General features: G+C 33.3%; 1 protein-coding gene across 1 annotated transcript in view; it reads right to left on the bottom strand.

Moving 5' to 3' along the window:
- Window positions 1-13,958, bottom strand: part of CHIC1 (cysteine-rich hydrophobic domain 1) — a 54,217-nt gene that overhangs the window by 28,794 nt on the left and 11,465 nt on the right. The window contains exons 2-3 of the mRNA XM_004685584.2: window positions 13,082-13,136; window positions 6,491-6,646 (exon numbers count right to left, since the gene is read on the bottom strand). Coding sequence (XP_004685641.1) covers window positions 6,491-6,646; window positions 13,082-13,136 — 211 coding nt within the window. The remainder of the gene's footprint in view (window positions 1-6,490; window positions 6,647-13,081; window positions 13,137-13,958) is intronic.

Here is a 13,958-nt window from a genome sequence, read left to right as displayed (position 1 = left end):
AAAAAAAAATGTACAATGCTCCAAGTGAAAGAGATAAAATATTTAGGAAAAGTGAACTCTATGAGAATTATCAGATTCCATTAGAAAAACACAGGATGATGGGTATCTTAGAAGGTGAAGAGAGAAGGTAAACCCTAGTCAAAGAAATAATTGCTGAGAACTTCTCAAACTTGAGGAAATAACTAACTACATATATCAAGAAGCTGACAGAACACCCAAATTTCTAAACATATAATGATCAAGATATATTGTTAAATTATCCAAAATCAATGATGAAGAAAAAAAAAGCATATTAATATACAAAGGCACTTTGGTCATGGTTTTGTCATGCTTCTCAGAAGTTTAGAGGTTAGGAGAGAGTGGAATGTCACAGCCACAATTTTAAATGATAAAAACTGCCAGCAAAGAATATTCTACTTCACCCCACCCAAGTTGTCAATATAATGGAAAGACTCATTTATCTTAGCCATCAAAAAAAGGAAGACCTAGAAACTTCGGGGCCATGTAAGCTATGGCCACAGCCACATCAGCAAGGACCGGAAGCACCCAGGAGGCAGTGGTAAAGCTGGCAGTTTGCATAACCACAGGATCAATTACCACACATATCACCCAGGTTACTTTGGGAAAGCCTGTGTGAGGCATTACCACATAAAGAGGAAGAAAGCATCTGCCCAACAATGAACCTTGATAAACTATGAACCTTGGTCAGTGAACAAACATAGGTAAATGCTGCCAAAAAAGGACTAGAGCTGCTTCTATCACTGGGGTGGGGTGACCAAGCTACTACAAAGTTCTGGGGAAGGGAAAGTTCCCAAAGCAGTCTGTCACTGTGGAGGCTAAATTCTTCAAGCGGAACAGTTGATGAGAGGATTGTGGTGGGGGGATGAGGCTATGTTCTTATGGTTAAAAGTCACAGGGCAGAAGAGTCATTAAATGCTTTAGTGCTTTTTAAAAAACAACAAACAAATTTCAAAAAGCCCAAATATGATGGTGAAATAAACTTTCCCACACAGAGACTAGCAGAGTGTAACCACCACTAGACCTGTCCTAGAAATGTCGAAGAGTTCTTCTACATGAAAAGAAAAACAAAAGGATACAACAACACAACGTGATAAATAGTAACAGAATAACAAGTATGAAAAAGAATATGAGACAGCAACAAAACATTAAAGGAGAAGAAGAAAAGGAGAGAATCTGCATAGTCCAATGACAAAGAGTTGATATCAGCACAAAAGACTATTTTATCTATAGAAAGTTTGATACACAATCCTTAGGGTAACAACAAAACAAAAATCTGGAGCATAGACTCTTGAAAGAAAACTGAAGAAACTGAGAGAATCACCAAGAAAGCCATCCAAGTGAAAATGTAGACAGAAAACACATGGAAAATAGGCAGCTCTACTACCTGACTGTGACTGTGCAGGTGCTTCTCTTTCTTTCTCCTTTTCCTAATAAAACTGTCCTTTTAAAATGTAAAAAAATAAAAGAAACACATGAAAAATAACAATAGATAGATAAAACAACCAAAAAACTGTAAGACAGAATGGCAGTACCTAGGTCTCATAGGTCAATAATCACTCTAATGTGGATGGATGGATGGAAAGCAACAATTAAAAGACACAGAATGATAGATTGGATAGAAAAGCATGACCCATCTAGTATGCGTACAAAAGTCTCACATCAGGTCTAAAGACAAACATAGGCTTAAAGTGAAAGGCTGGAACAAAATATTTCAAGCCATAATAGAGAAAAAGCAGGAGTAGTTATTCTTATATTTGATAAATTAGACTTTTAGACAAAAAGGTAATTAGTGACAAATATGGGAAGTATATATTGATCAAAGGGTAATTCACCAAAAAAGGTATAACTATCACTAATAATTATGCATCCAATACAAGTTACACCTAAATATATGAACCAATTGTTAACAGACTTAAAACAAGACATTTACAGCAACATAGTAACTGTAGGTATCACAACATACCACTTAAACATCAATGGATAGGCAATCCGACAGAAAGAAAAAGAAATAATGATCTTAAATGAAGTAAGGCATTAAATGAACATATGCGTCAGATGAAATATATATTACTTCCCATCCCAAAAGAAATATGTACATTCTTCTCAAGTATACATGGATGATTCTCAAGGACAGTGCCTATGCTGTGCTGGGACTCAAAAGAAGACTCAAAAATATAGTATAAGTGAAAACTTATGAATTATCTTCTTTGGTTACAATGGTCAACCACATAAAAACCAAAACCAAAACCAAAAAACCCTGAAGAAACCCAATCATGTGGAGACTTAACAAAGTACTTTGAAACAAGTCTTGGAACACTTTGAAATAAGTCAATGAAGAAACCAAAGGAGAAAAAAATTTTAGGGACCAACGAAAATGAACACATCCACTACCAGATCCCATGGGATTCAGCAAAAACAGTATTAATACTGAAGTTTATAACAGTACAGGCCACATCAACAAATAAGAAAATTCTCAAATAAACTATTTACCATGCATCTGAAGGAACTAGAAAAAGAGCAAATGAAACTAAAGTCTGTAGAGGGAAGGATATAATAAAATTTATAGCAGAAATAAATGAAATAGAATCTAAAAAGATGATACAAAAGATCGATGAAATCAAGAGCTGGTTCTTTGAAAGGATAAACAAAAGGAGAGAGAACACCAGTAAGAAAAGGAAGAGCACTAAGAAGGAAGAAAACCAAAATACATAGAATCAGAAATAAACAAGCTGAAGTTACAGCAGAAACCAAAGAAACATGAAGAATCATAAGAAACTACAATGAACATGTACATGCAAATAAATCAGACAACCTAGAAGAAATGGACATTTAAGAATCAAACAATCTTCCAAGACTGAACCAGGATGAAAAGGTAGTTTGAACAGATCAATCAAAAGCACAGAAATCAAAATAGTAATCAAAAGTCTCTCTAAGAAAAAAAGCCCTGGACCAGATGGCTTCATAATGAATTTTACCAAACTTGCAAAGAACACCTAATATCTATCTCCCTGAAATTGTTCAAAAAATCTGAATTGTTCCCAAACATATTTTATAAGGCCAACTTACCTTGATCTCAAAACCAGACAATGATCGCACAAAATACAAGGATTATATACTGCTATCTCTACTGAACATGGATGTAAATATATTCAACGATATCTTACCAATCCCACCCAGGAATACATTGAGAAAAATCATACATACTAAGTGGGATTCATCCTAAGGCTGTAAGCTTGGCTCAACATATGCAAATCAATGTCCTTTATGACATCAACAAAAGGATAAAAATTATATGATGATCTCAACAGATGCTCATAAATATGAGAAAAACCCTTAATAAAATGAGCATTAAAGGAACATATCTCATCTAATGAAGGCCATTAACATAAAAATCAGTTAAAAATCACATTCAATGGTGAAAAACTGAAAGCTTTATCCTTAAGATTAAGAACAAGAGAAGGATGTCTACTCTCACCACTACTGTTCAACATAGAAAGTGGTAGCCAGTGAAACTAGGCAAAAGAAAGAAAACATAAAAGGAATCAAATTTGCAAAAAAAGTAAAATTATCAGTACTTGAGATGACATGATGAAAATAGTAAAGTGGTAGGAAAAACATCAGTGCACAAAAGCTGTTGCACTTATATGCTAACAATGAAATAGAGGAAAAAGAAAATAAGAAAACAATCCCATTTAGAATTGCACCAAAAAGGATGAAACACCTGGGGGTAAACTTAACAAAGGAAATGGAGATCTATACACTGAAAACTGCAAGATACTGTTAGAAGAAATACAGGAAGACACAAAGAAATGGAAAGATAGCATGTGATCATGGACTGGAAGAATAAAAATTGTTAAAATAGCCATGCTACCTAAAGCAATTTACAGAGTCAATGTAATACCTATTAAAATTCCAATGACTTTTCCTAAGGAAATAGAAGAAACAATTCTAAAGCATGTATGGGAACACAAAAGACCGATCTCCCAATAGCCAAAGCAATCCTAAGACAAAAAGAGAAATATGGGTGCATCACTCTCCTTACTTTAATCTATACACCACAGGAACAGTAATCAAAATAGTAAGGTATTAGAATAAAAACACAGCAACACAGACCAACAGGATAGAATTGTCAGCCCAGAAATAAGCCTACATATATACAGACAATTAATTTATGATAAAGGAGCCATCGCTATACGACGGAGAAAAGACGGAGAAAAGAAAGCCTTTTCAACAAACAATTTCAGAAACCTGGACAGTTACATGCAAAACAATGAAACTAGACCATCCACAAAAGTTAATTCAAAATGTATCAAGCACCTAGACGTAAGGCCCCAGAACATGAAGTACATGTAGAAAAACACAGGTAATATATTACTGAACAGGAATCTCAGAGATGTATTTGGGGATTCAATGCTAACAGCAAGGAAACCAAAAGTGTAAAAAGTGGGACTACATCAAACTAAAAAGATTTGGTTCTGTGAGAGAAACCATTACAAAAACAAAACAAAAAGGCGACCTCTGGGTTGGGAGAAGATATTTACATGTCACATGTCTGACAAGGGTTTAAATTTCGAAATATATAGGAAGAACTCATAAAACTCAACAACAACAACAAAACCAAAGAACCCAATCAAAAGATGGACAAAAGGACTTAATAGGCACATGACCAAAGATGACATACAGACGGCCAAAGGCACATGAAAAACTGCACAACATCACTAATTATAAGGGAAATGTAAAGCAAAACCACAATGAAATATCATCTCACACCTGTGAGAATGTCCTATATGTCAAAAGAAACAGAAACAAGTGTTGGCAAAGGTGTGTACAAAATGAAACGCTCCACTACTCAACACTATTGCTGGGAATGTAATTTGATGCATTTATGGAAAATGGTATAAAGAGGCCTTAAAATATTTAAAATAGAAATACTGTTATCATCCCATAAAATCACCTCTAGGTATTTACCAAAAGAACATGGCAATACTAATATGAAAAGATTTATGCTCTATGTTCCTAACAGCATTATTCACAATAGCAAAGACATCTAATCAATCTAAATCAACTGATGACTGGATAAAGAATTATATATATACTCAATGGACTACTACTAAGCTAATGAAGATGAAATCTTGCCTTTTGTGACAACATGGATGAACTTGAATTGATTATGCTTAAATAAAATAAATGCTAAAGTGAAAGATAAGTATAGGATAGATGGCTTCACTCATTTGTGGAATATAAATAATCAAAGAAAACAAACTAGCAAAATGCAACAAAAATAGCTTTTAAACTCTGTGAAAGTATGGTGTTTACTAGAGGTGAAGGGGAGGAAGAGAGAGTAGGGGTAGTGTCATAGTGTAGTGGTGGTGGGTGAGTGAGCAAGTGCATATGTCGACGTGTGAAGCTCTCTCTGAAATCACATCATCAAGCAAAAGAATGGTTAATCTATATAATCTGATTAAAAATAAAAATAGTGGGGATAGATGGGAGCTATTGTTTTGTAAGTTTTAAAAGTAAGGTCTGACAAGGGAAAATTTTATGCTGTCAATTTGTTAATTTATAGAAACCATTTGAGAATATTGTAAATATTTTGAGATATAAGGATTTAAGTGCTTAAAGTAAAACAGTGACCTACTGGTATTACCAAGGGAATTAATAAAACACCCAACCTTTCCATTCAACAAGCTGTGGGTGGCAATATTTTATTATTTGTATTTTGAAGTGGACATGGAGAAGGGGAGGAGAAAGAATCAGAGAGGAATAAATTGAGAGAACTTACTGGGAAAATTACTGGTTTGAAACAAATGCATCCTTCCTCTAGAAGGTGCTGTGAGTTTGAATATGGTTCAGTAGGTTAATTATTATTTAAATACTTACCTGAAATCATCAATGTAGTAAAGGGGAAAGAATTTTACACGAAATAAAATAATTTTTTCTTATGAACTTCAATTACATAGTTAAAGACATCTTTACACTGAGAAAAACATTACTGACTTAAATAAAATTTTAAATAAGATGAGATTAAGAATAGTCTTAAATCCATACATAAACTAGTAATACGAGAATGTCACTTCAGCATTTTTAAGACTAAGCAGTTTCCCTTCCAAACCCCAATTCTGTAGGTTATTCCCACTGCCTTTCTTCAGAGGAAGCTTCTCATATACCAGTAGCTTGGGAATACTTTAACACAAGCTTTATGCAGCTTTGGGTTTTGTAAAAAGAATAAGTGGTCAGTACCTTTATATTTACTTAAATACTCAGTTGTAGTGCATTATTTAAAATCATGGGGAATATTAAGGGATAAAGTGTTAAAGGTTGGATTCATGACTTAATCTCTGTTCCAGATTTTTCTTATCACTAGAATGAGGACAGCATTGTCATAAGAATTAAATAAACCATGTTATAGTACAAGGCACGTAGTAAGTGTTCCAGACTCTCATTACTACACAATAAAATAGTTACTCACTCTTTTGTTGAGACAAATAACGGGCCACAGGCTGCAACCCAGCGTGCAACAGCAGCAAAGACAACCACATAGCAGCCATTTCACATTGACTGGGACAGCTTTTTTCAGACATGCATTCACACGGCCAATGCTGGTCTTAAATTCTTCTGGGGCCACCTACAACAAGGGCACAATCTTTAACATTTGGGGGCAGCTTTAAACTACTGATCTCTATACCACCTACAGAAAATGCTTGTCTCATTATAAATACCTCTTGGAAGTATGTAGAAGTATGTCTTGGAAGACAGCAGAAAGCAAAATAATGCAATTGCATGTTTATAGAACTTATTCTAATATTTGAAAACAATCTCCCCAAATTATCAATGATAAAATTGGTGGTATAGGATATCTGTCAAGCAGTTTTTGTAACAAATATTCTAATTATTAAGGCAGTATTATAGTCTGTAGTCACTCTGACTAAAAGTTGAGGAAGACTAGAAATACAACAATAGCAATACTACCACAGTAAACAGAATTAAAATTAGATCCTGACTATATTCATGGGTTCCTTTTAAAAAAGCAACTCTCACTGAGATGGAAAAATGCACAAAATGATGTAAAACTAAACTATTATATTATTTAAAAAAAGCAACTCTCAAACCTTTTCTCCCTGGTTAATATTGTTAATAAAAAGTAATACTGTTAACGAAATTGATGACAATTTTAATTTTGGAGGTTAAATAACCATTTCTGCTCTTTTATCTGTGTAGATGTTCCACTCACAACATAACAACTTTAAAATTTACTACTTCTGTAGAAACAAGTTATACTAATAGACAGGTGTGATCACATTAAAAAAAGTCTTGATGTTCAGCATAAAACAGAGTCATGACTGTGGTAAGTATAAAAGCTGAAAAGATCCTGAAATGTATTAATTAAATACTTGAAGCTTTTACCTCCATTCCTGGAAGTGGCTGCTTGTACAGCTCTGTAAACAATGACAAAATCAGTTCAAAGGTGTAAGCCTGACAGGTATAATCAGATTTACACCAAAAAATTTGTTTCAAAAGTCATACAATTCAAAAGTATACACAAAATAGTTTGCTTTCAGTGAAATCACATTTCTGATCACAAACAAAAATGATTTACTTTCATTTAGAAAACTGTCAAGACTAAAATCTATGGGGAAATAGTCTAGAATCTGGCTGTGTAAACAAAAATTAAGAAATTGTTAGGAAAAACCACTGCTATAAAACAAAAAATCCACTAGCATGTTTGGTATCAAAACCAAAGATTTACAATACTTCCAAGTAAAAATTTTACTAGAGGATTCAATTTACTACAGTTTTGTATTTTCACAGACACTTAAAATTGATACTATAAAATATATACTTATTAGCAGTTGTTATAAAGATACATGCCCACAGAAATCAGCACTATCATGATTAAAACATTAAGCAATTACATTAGCTTCATCAGAATTTTTCATGCCATCCAAAAACGCTAATTGCTTAATCCACAAAATTTCCTTTTCTTCCCAACATATTAATAATAACAACCACTGTTAAAACTATGAGATTCAAAACTATATTTAAATGGGGAAAGTAATTAATTTCATTCTCCATCTAGACTGTCAGCAATATAACTTAAAGACAATCACAGAATAAGAGGAATTCTAATTAAATGCTTAAATGAATTCTGAGAGCCATGCCTTATAACTGAAAATAGGAAACACTAACAAGCTAACTAAGCACATTGGATGTGCTAGATGTGGATTCTAGTTACTTACTAGCTATGAGAAATCCTAGGCTAATTCATTTAAATTTCCTTTGTTTTTTTAGTTTGTCATTTATAAAATGAGAATAATAATCTTAGTTTTATGTACCTTATAGGGAATGAGAATACCTTGGGAAAAAAACTTCCTGCCTGGAATGCTTTGAAAAGGGAAGCCAATGAATAGTATCTCTGATTAGATTTGCAGAAAGAAAAATCTCTTTTTTTGCATGGAGTCTTACTTGAAGGCAAGGAGTTTGATCAGGCAACTATTAATATTCCACAGTTTTGGTATATATTTTATTCTAACTAAAAGGATAATTTGTTACATCCAGTCCTACAATTCTTTAGAGAAGAATGTCCTATAAAGACAAGAAACCAAATTGCTATTTTAAGGTTTACCTTTCTAGCAGCAATATTCAACTTTTTCCCCCCCAGTGAATCAGAGCAACCAAATGGAAGTTAAAAGTAAGCAAACATGTATTTATATATTTAGTTCTTCTCTGTAAAATTGCTATCAATTCTCTTTAAATTGTGCATATAGAAAACTAACACATTTTTGAAGTTAACAGCAAATTTTGATATGATCTCATGTAAAGCATAAGATTATTTAATCTATCCATTTACAAATTTATGTTAATTAGAATTTAACTTTTTACTTAGAAAGCAAATTTTTCGTTCAAAAGTATGTAAGTGTAGGTAATAATTAAAAGCAGAGCGAGGTTAAAGCCTGGTGTCAATCAATGCAAAGGGAAAAAAAGGCATACATAAGAGCCTGTAATAAGAAAGCCCCACCTCTACCATGGATGAATAGTGCTTAGATGTCTGAGGGATACTAAAGACAAAGAATAAAAAGAGGGAAAGTAAAGCTTGTTTTTTGTTTAAAACATGTGAATAAAATAATGTGCCAAGGTATTTGTTTGTCTTTTATCATATGCTTTTGGAAATGAATTATCAAAATAGTTCTACAATGAAGCAATTTTCCTTCTCCCTGTCAATACTTTCTACTTTAAATATATAATAATCTCAATTTGTATCATCGCAAATTAAAAACTAAAATACTGAATTTACTAATAATGAGAATTCAAAAAATTTGAAGCCACAACAAAAGTATATTGAAAAGAAAAACTTTTACTAGAATTCCAAATAATAAAATGAAATCTACATTTTAACTTCAAAAAGGAAGCCAGGATTGTATTTGAAAGAAATCTGTATTTGAATAACAGTAAAAGTCATAAAACAGAGATAAAGGCATAGGAAATGAGAATTGGTTAACTCTTGATTTTAAACATTGTGAAAGAAAAGTTTTGTTAACTATGTGGAATCAGTGTTAATAACATTTTACTCATTTACTTCCATATAATTAAGTATCTCTACTAATGAAGGTTAGAGGGAGGCCCTTTGCATACTAGCCATACATCAGGTTGTAAAGAAACATGTAATTCCTTTTGACTTTCTTGGAAAGAAAAAAAAAAACACAACACATCATAAAGGTGGAGAAAGGGTCATAATATTTTATAACAGGATGTAAGGAACTGCAACAGAAGAAAATGTAAGCAAAAGCCAGCAGGACTGACATGCCTCCTTCAGTCATGGGGAACACAACCCTATCAATCACTTGCCAGACTGGATCACAATAGTAAAGGTCGATTTTATGGCTTACAATCCCCAATACTGCACACTAATCTCCCCATAACACCATTTAACTGTTTCAAGCTGAGGGACAGAAAGCAGCTTTGACATCTTTCCTAAAGTTCTCTGGTTCTTTCATTTCCTGGTCACCAGACTGTGTTTATACACCTGCTCAATACATTGTATTCATGGCAAGAGGACTTATCTTTAGTGAAATGGGCAAACAGCATTTGCTGCTCTTAATATGAAATATTATCTTTTCATTTGCATTGAAAGCACTAACACATAAGAAACCAAAAATTAATACTGAGTCACAAGAGTTTGTCAAAATGGCTTCTGGTTTTCATAATTTACTTGGTATGATTTTTGCTTAGTTTATATATAAAAGCCATTTAGAATATCATTCATACCTGAAGACTGATTTTGTAAAAGTAAGTTTATTTTTCTATTTTAGCTATTGCCTTTTAGTTTTTTTTCTTCAGTTTTTTTGGGCTTCTTTTTGCTTCTTTCCTCCAGTTATCACAGAAACACTTTGATAATATAATATAACCTATACAAATGACAATGTCTAGTAGACACTGTCTACCAGAGAAAAATGATCTCATGAAAGAGAAAATAAATAAAACTAATGCGATCACCATGTAACTTTAAATCATCAGACCTCTAGAATTCCCTTTAATGTTTTTTCATTACTAAATGCTAACAACACATCATCATTTATACCTTGCCTAATACATGGGACATTTTGTATACTTTAAATAATGTAAACTAGAATAAATATCCAATCATTTATGATACATGCTATAGAAAAAACAGCCCCCTGAAAAGAATGGGCATCTTTAAGAACAACTCATTCAGATAAATTTGTGTGGATACACATCAAAAGGAACTTAATATCCTTAAACTCCTCTAATTTAAAAAAAAGTACTACTTTTTGGTTTGGTTTTAGAAGGCTTGGAAAGGAATGAAGAGGTATGATAAAATATTCTGGAAATTCCTGGAGAACATAAAACTGGTAAATTTCAAAGAAAAGTAATTCATATGGCTCTAAACTCTGTTCTCTGACACATTTTTTTATTATTCATATTTTAGGATTTCCTGAACTTGTAATTCAATTTTTTTTTATTAAACCAACAAGATAGCTGGATGTAAATGCCCAGATGTCACATGCAAAGTTATCAAGGGAAATATAAAGAACAAGTTTTCTATTGGAGATGTTTCAATTCACATTCTCTTCAATCCTGTTATTTTAATTGTGAATTATTCTAAATGGTCAGGACAGAAAGGTGGAACATTAAGTGGCCACATGGTTTTAAATATTAACTTAGCCGGGGACTATCTCCAGCTACCTATTATGTGGAATGAACTGTCATTATGCCTCAAGAGAGCTAGAAAAGGTCAACAGTCAATACAACATATTATTGGTGGGGCCAGAGAATAAACTGTTACTCATAAGAAGAATGTAAAAGTAGCAAAAGCAACCCAAACTTGAAAGCTGGTGAGCAGATCAAATTGCAAAAACAAGAGGGCTGCAACCAGAATATGGTAATGAAGAATGATCAACAGCAACCATAAACTGACAGTGACACTAACATGCACCTGCATACTAGGAGCTTTATATATATATATGCTCTCTCGTTTAATCTTTATAAGAAGAAAGGCATTATTATCATCATGTCTATTTTTCATGTACGAACTAAAGCTCAGTGTAATGGCTTGCCCAAGGCCACAGACAGTAAGGTGACGAGATTCTAATCCAGATTTGACTTCAAAAGCTACTTCATACTGTTTACTGCTAGCTCCCATTATTCAGGGGAAAAAGAAGAAAAAGCATGAAATACCTTTCTTGGTTCACCTAAATAGAATTTCTTATGATTTCTGTGATAACCCTTCAAAAAAAAGATCTATTGTATTCTCTTCTCCTGCCTCCACCTTAATGAGGCTGGGGAGAAATTTGGGACTAGGCCAAAAGTGATGAGAGTAGCAGCTGGGAAACTTATTATGACAAAAAAGAGTCATTATTAGTAGGAATATTTTAGCCCATTCTCAAAGAGTTTAGAATGAGTGGGAAAAATAAATATAAATAAAGTAAGGTTTGAAAAGTAATATAGTCAATATCCAAAACACTGAGAGATATTTAGAAAATTATTTCATCTTAACGGTTGCTTCCATCCCTTATTACTCTTCTCCCAAAGGTAATCACTTTTGCTTCATTTGTTTCCTAGAATTTCTTAATATAATTGTTAACATGCTTATTTCTCCCCTTTCTTACACATACTAAACACAATGACTTGTACTTGCTTTTCTCAATAACAATCTGAGAAAATTAACACCAAAATTGCATAAAAGTCCTTTTGAGAATGGAATGCTTTTAAAATATCACCAAAATCTATACTGAAAGATAGCATTATTCTAATACTAAAATTAAACAGTGAGATTACAGATTTTAAAATATAAAAAAATTAACCCTAATCCATCATTTCAGTATCAAGCATATAGCTATCAATCAGTTGAAAATTATTCAGAATTTTGTAACAGAATGACTTTTTCTTCTACATTTCCTCCAGTAACAAACCTGTATAAATAACTTTTGCCTTACTCAAAGCCTTCTTCTCTGGGTCTGGACATTTAACATTACTGTTGTAAGAGGATTTTCCAAACATAGTTTTGAATGTGAAGATGTCCTTAAATATTGAGCCTTAATGTTAGAAGACACTCTACCGTAGACAAAGCAGGGCACAGAAAGGTAATAATTTAGTTCACTGAGTCTAATTTTAGAAACTCAAGTTATCTAACAGGCAGAAAAATGTCTAAGCAAATATACAGTTCTTTTGATGTGTAACAAATCATAACTCAGGGCATCTTAAAAATAACAGAGACAAAGTTATATAATGATGACTCCAAAAACATGGGAAATTATTGACCTAAATGAAAAAATATAGCTACCTGTGCTGATAAAAAAGCAAAGCAGGAAAGCTGAATAGAAAGTAAATAATGGCTGGCATTAATGGACCCTGAACAAAATAACTGGTTATAGGCTAGTAGCCATGGAGACAGCTTTTAGCTATTAACTACAAGGCCTCCAAGTATCCTGACCTCTTATAATTAGACTTCATTACCAGTGAGTCAAATCATTTGTCATAACATTGAATAAGCCATAAAACAATGCTTTTAGAATTGAAAGTTTCAAAGCAAACTCTCACTTACCTTCCCTGTTAGAACTGAGGGAAATTCAGTATCAAACTTGTTGCTCAAGCCAAACCTTAAAAACAAAGATAGAACAAAATATATTCTACCCAGCATATTTAACGCTTTCCCTCTTAAAAAAAAGTTACAAAGTCATGCATTTTTCTTTAAGCACAGTGATTTAAGAACAAGTCCTAAAAATAATTTTAATGACATTTATAGAAAATAACTGATGGTTAATACAAATTAATAATAAATGAAGTTTAAGGAGCAAATGTTAAAGTGGGGTTCTAAGTAGGGCCCTCCCTGGTGGAACAGCGGGTTAAAGCACAGCACTACGAAGCTAAAGTCATTTCAGCATGAGTTCGATTCCCCACCAGGGAGATGACCCACATGGCGGGGCAGATGTCTCCTGGCCTGCCTGCTGCTCCCCTCAGCAGTGTGTACTTTGTCAATCTGCCTGTTCTGTTCTCTACTCTGTCTCTGGTGAAGCCTCTCATTGCCACTGCACCTCTGGTCTGTACCCCAGTTCTGTATGCAGAAATAAATAAACCTTAAAAAAAAGTGAAGTGAGACCTAATTACATTCATGATGTGGGATTGAAGGACAAGAAGCAATGACACAGCTAGAAATACCATGTTTTTGGCCGAAATGTTTCTGTTAATAGCTGAGCTGATAATTGCTGAAACTGGCTGATGGGTAGTATGTGGGTGTGGATTATACAATTCTTTCTACTTTTCTGTATATATGAAAAAGTTCCTAATCACAACTAATAAAGCCTTTGGAACTATAGGTTGAAGACTTATGGTCAGTTACTATCCATATACTCAAAGGCTGATCCTTAGGAATGACATCTCTCTCTCTCTCTCTCTCTCTCTCTCTCTCTCTCTCTCTCTCT

This window comes from Condylura cristata, unplaced genomic scaffold, assembly GCF_000260355.1.
Source record: "Condylura cristata isolate star-nosed mole 26May11 unplaced genomic scaffold, ConCri1.0 scaffold00019, whole genome shotgun sequence".
NCBI classification, from domain to species: Eukaryota; Metazoa; Chordata; class Mammalia; order Eulipotyphla; family Talpidae; genus Condylura; species Condylura cristata.
Note: the sequence above shows the minus strand (reverse complement) of the source record. Positions and strands in the feature narration are given on the sequence as shown.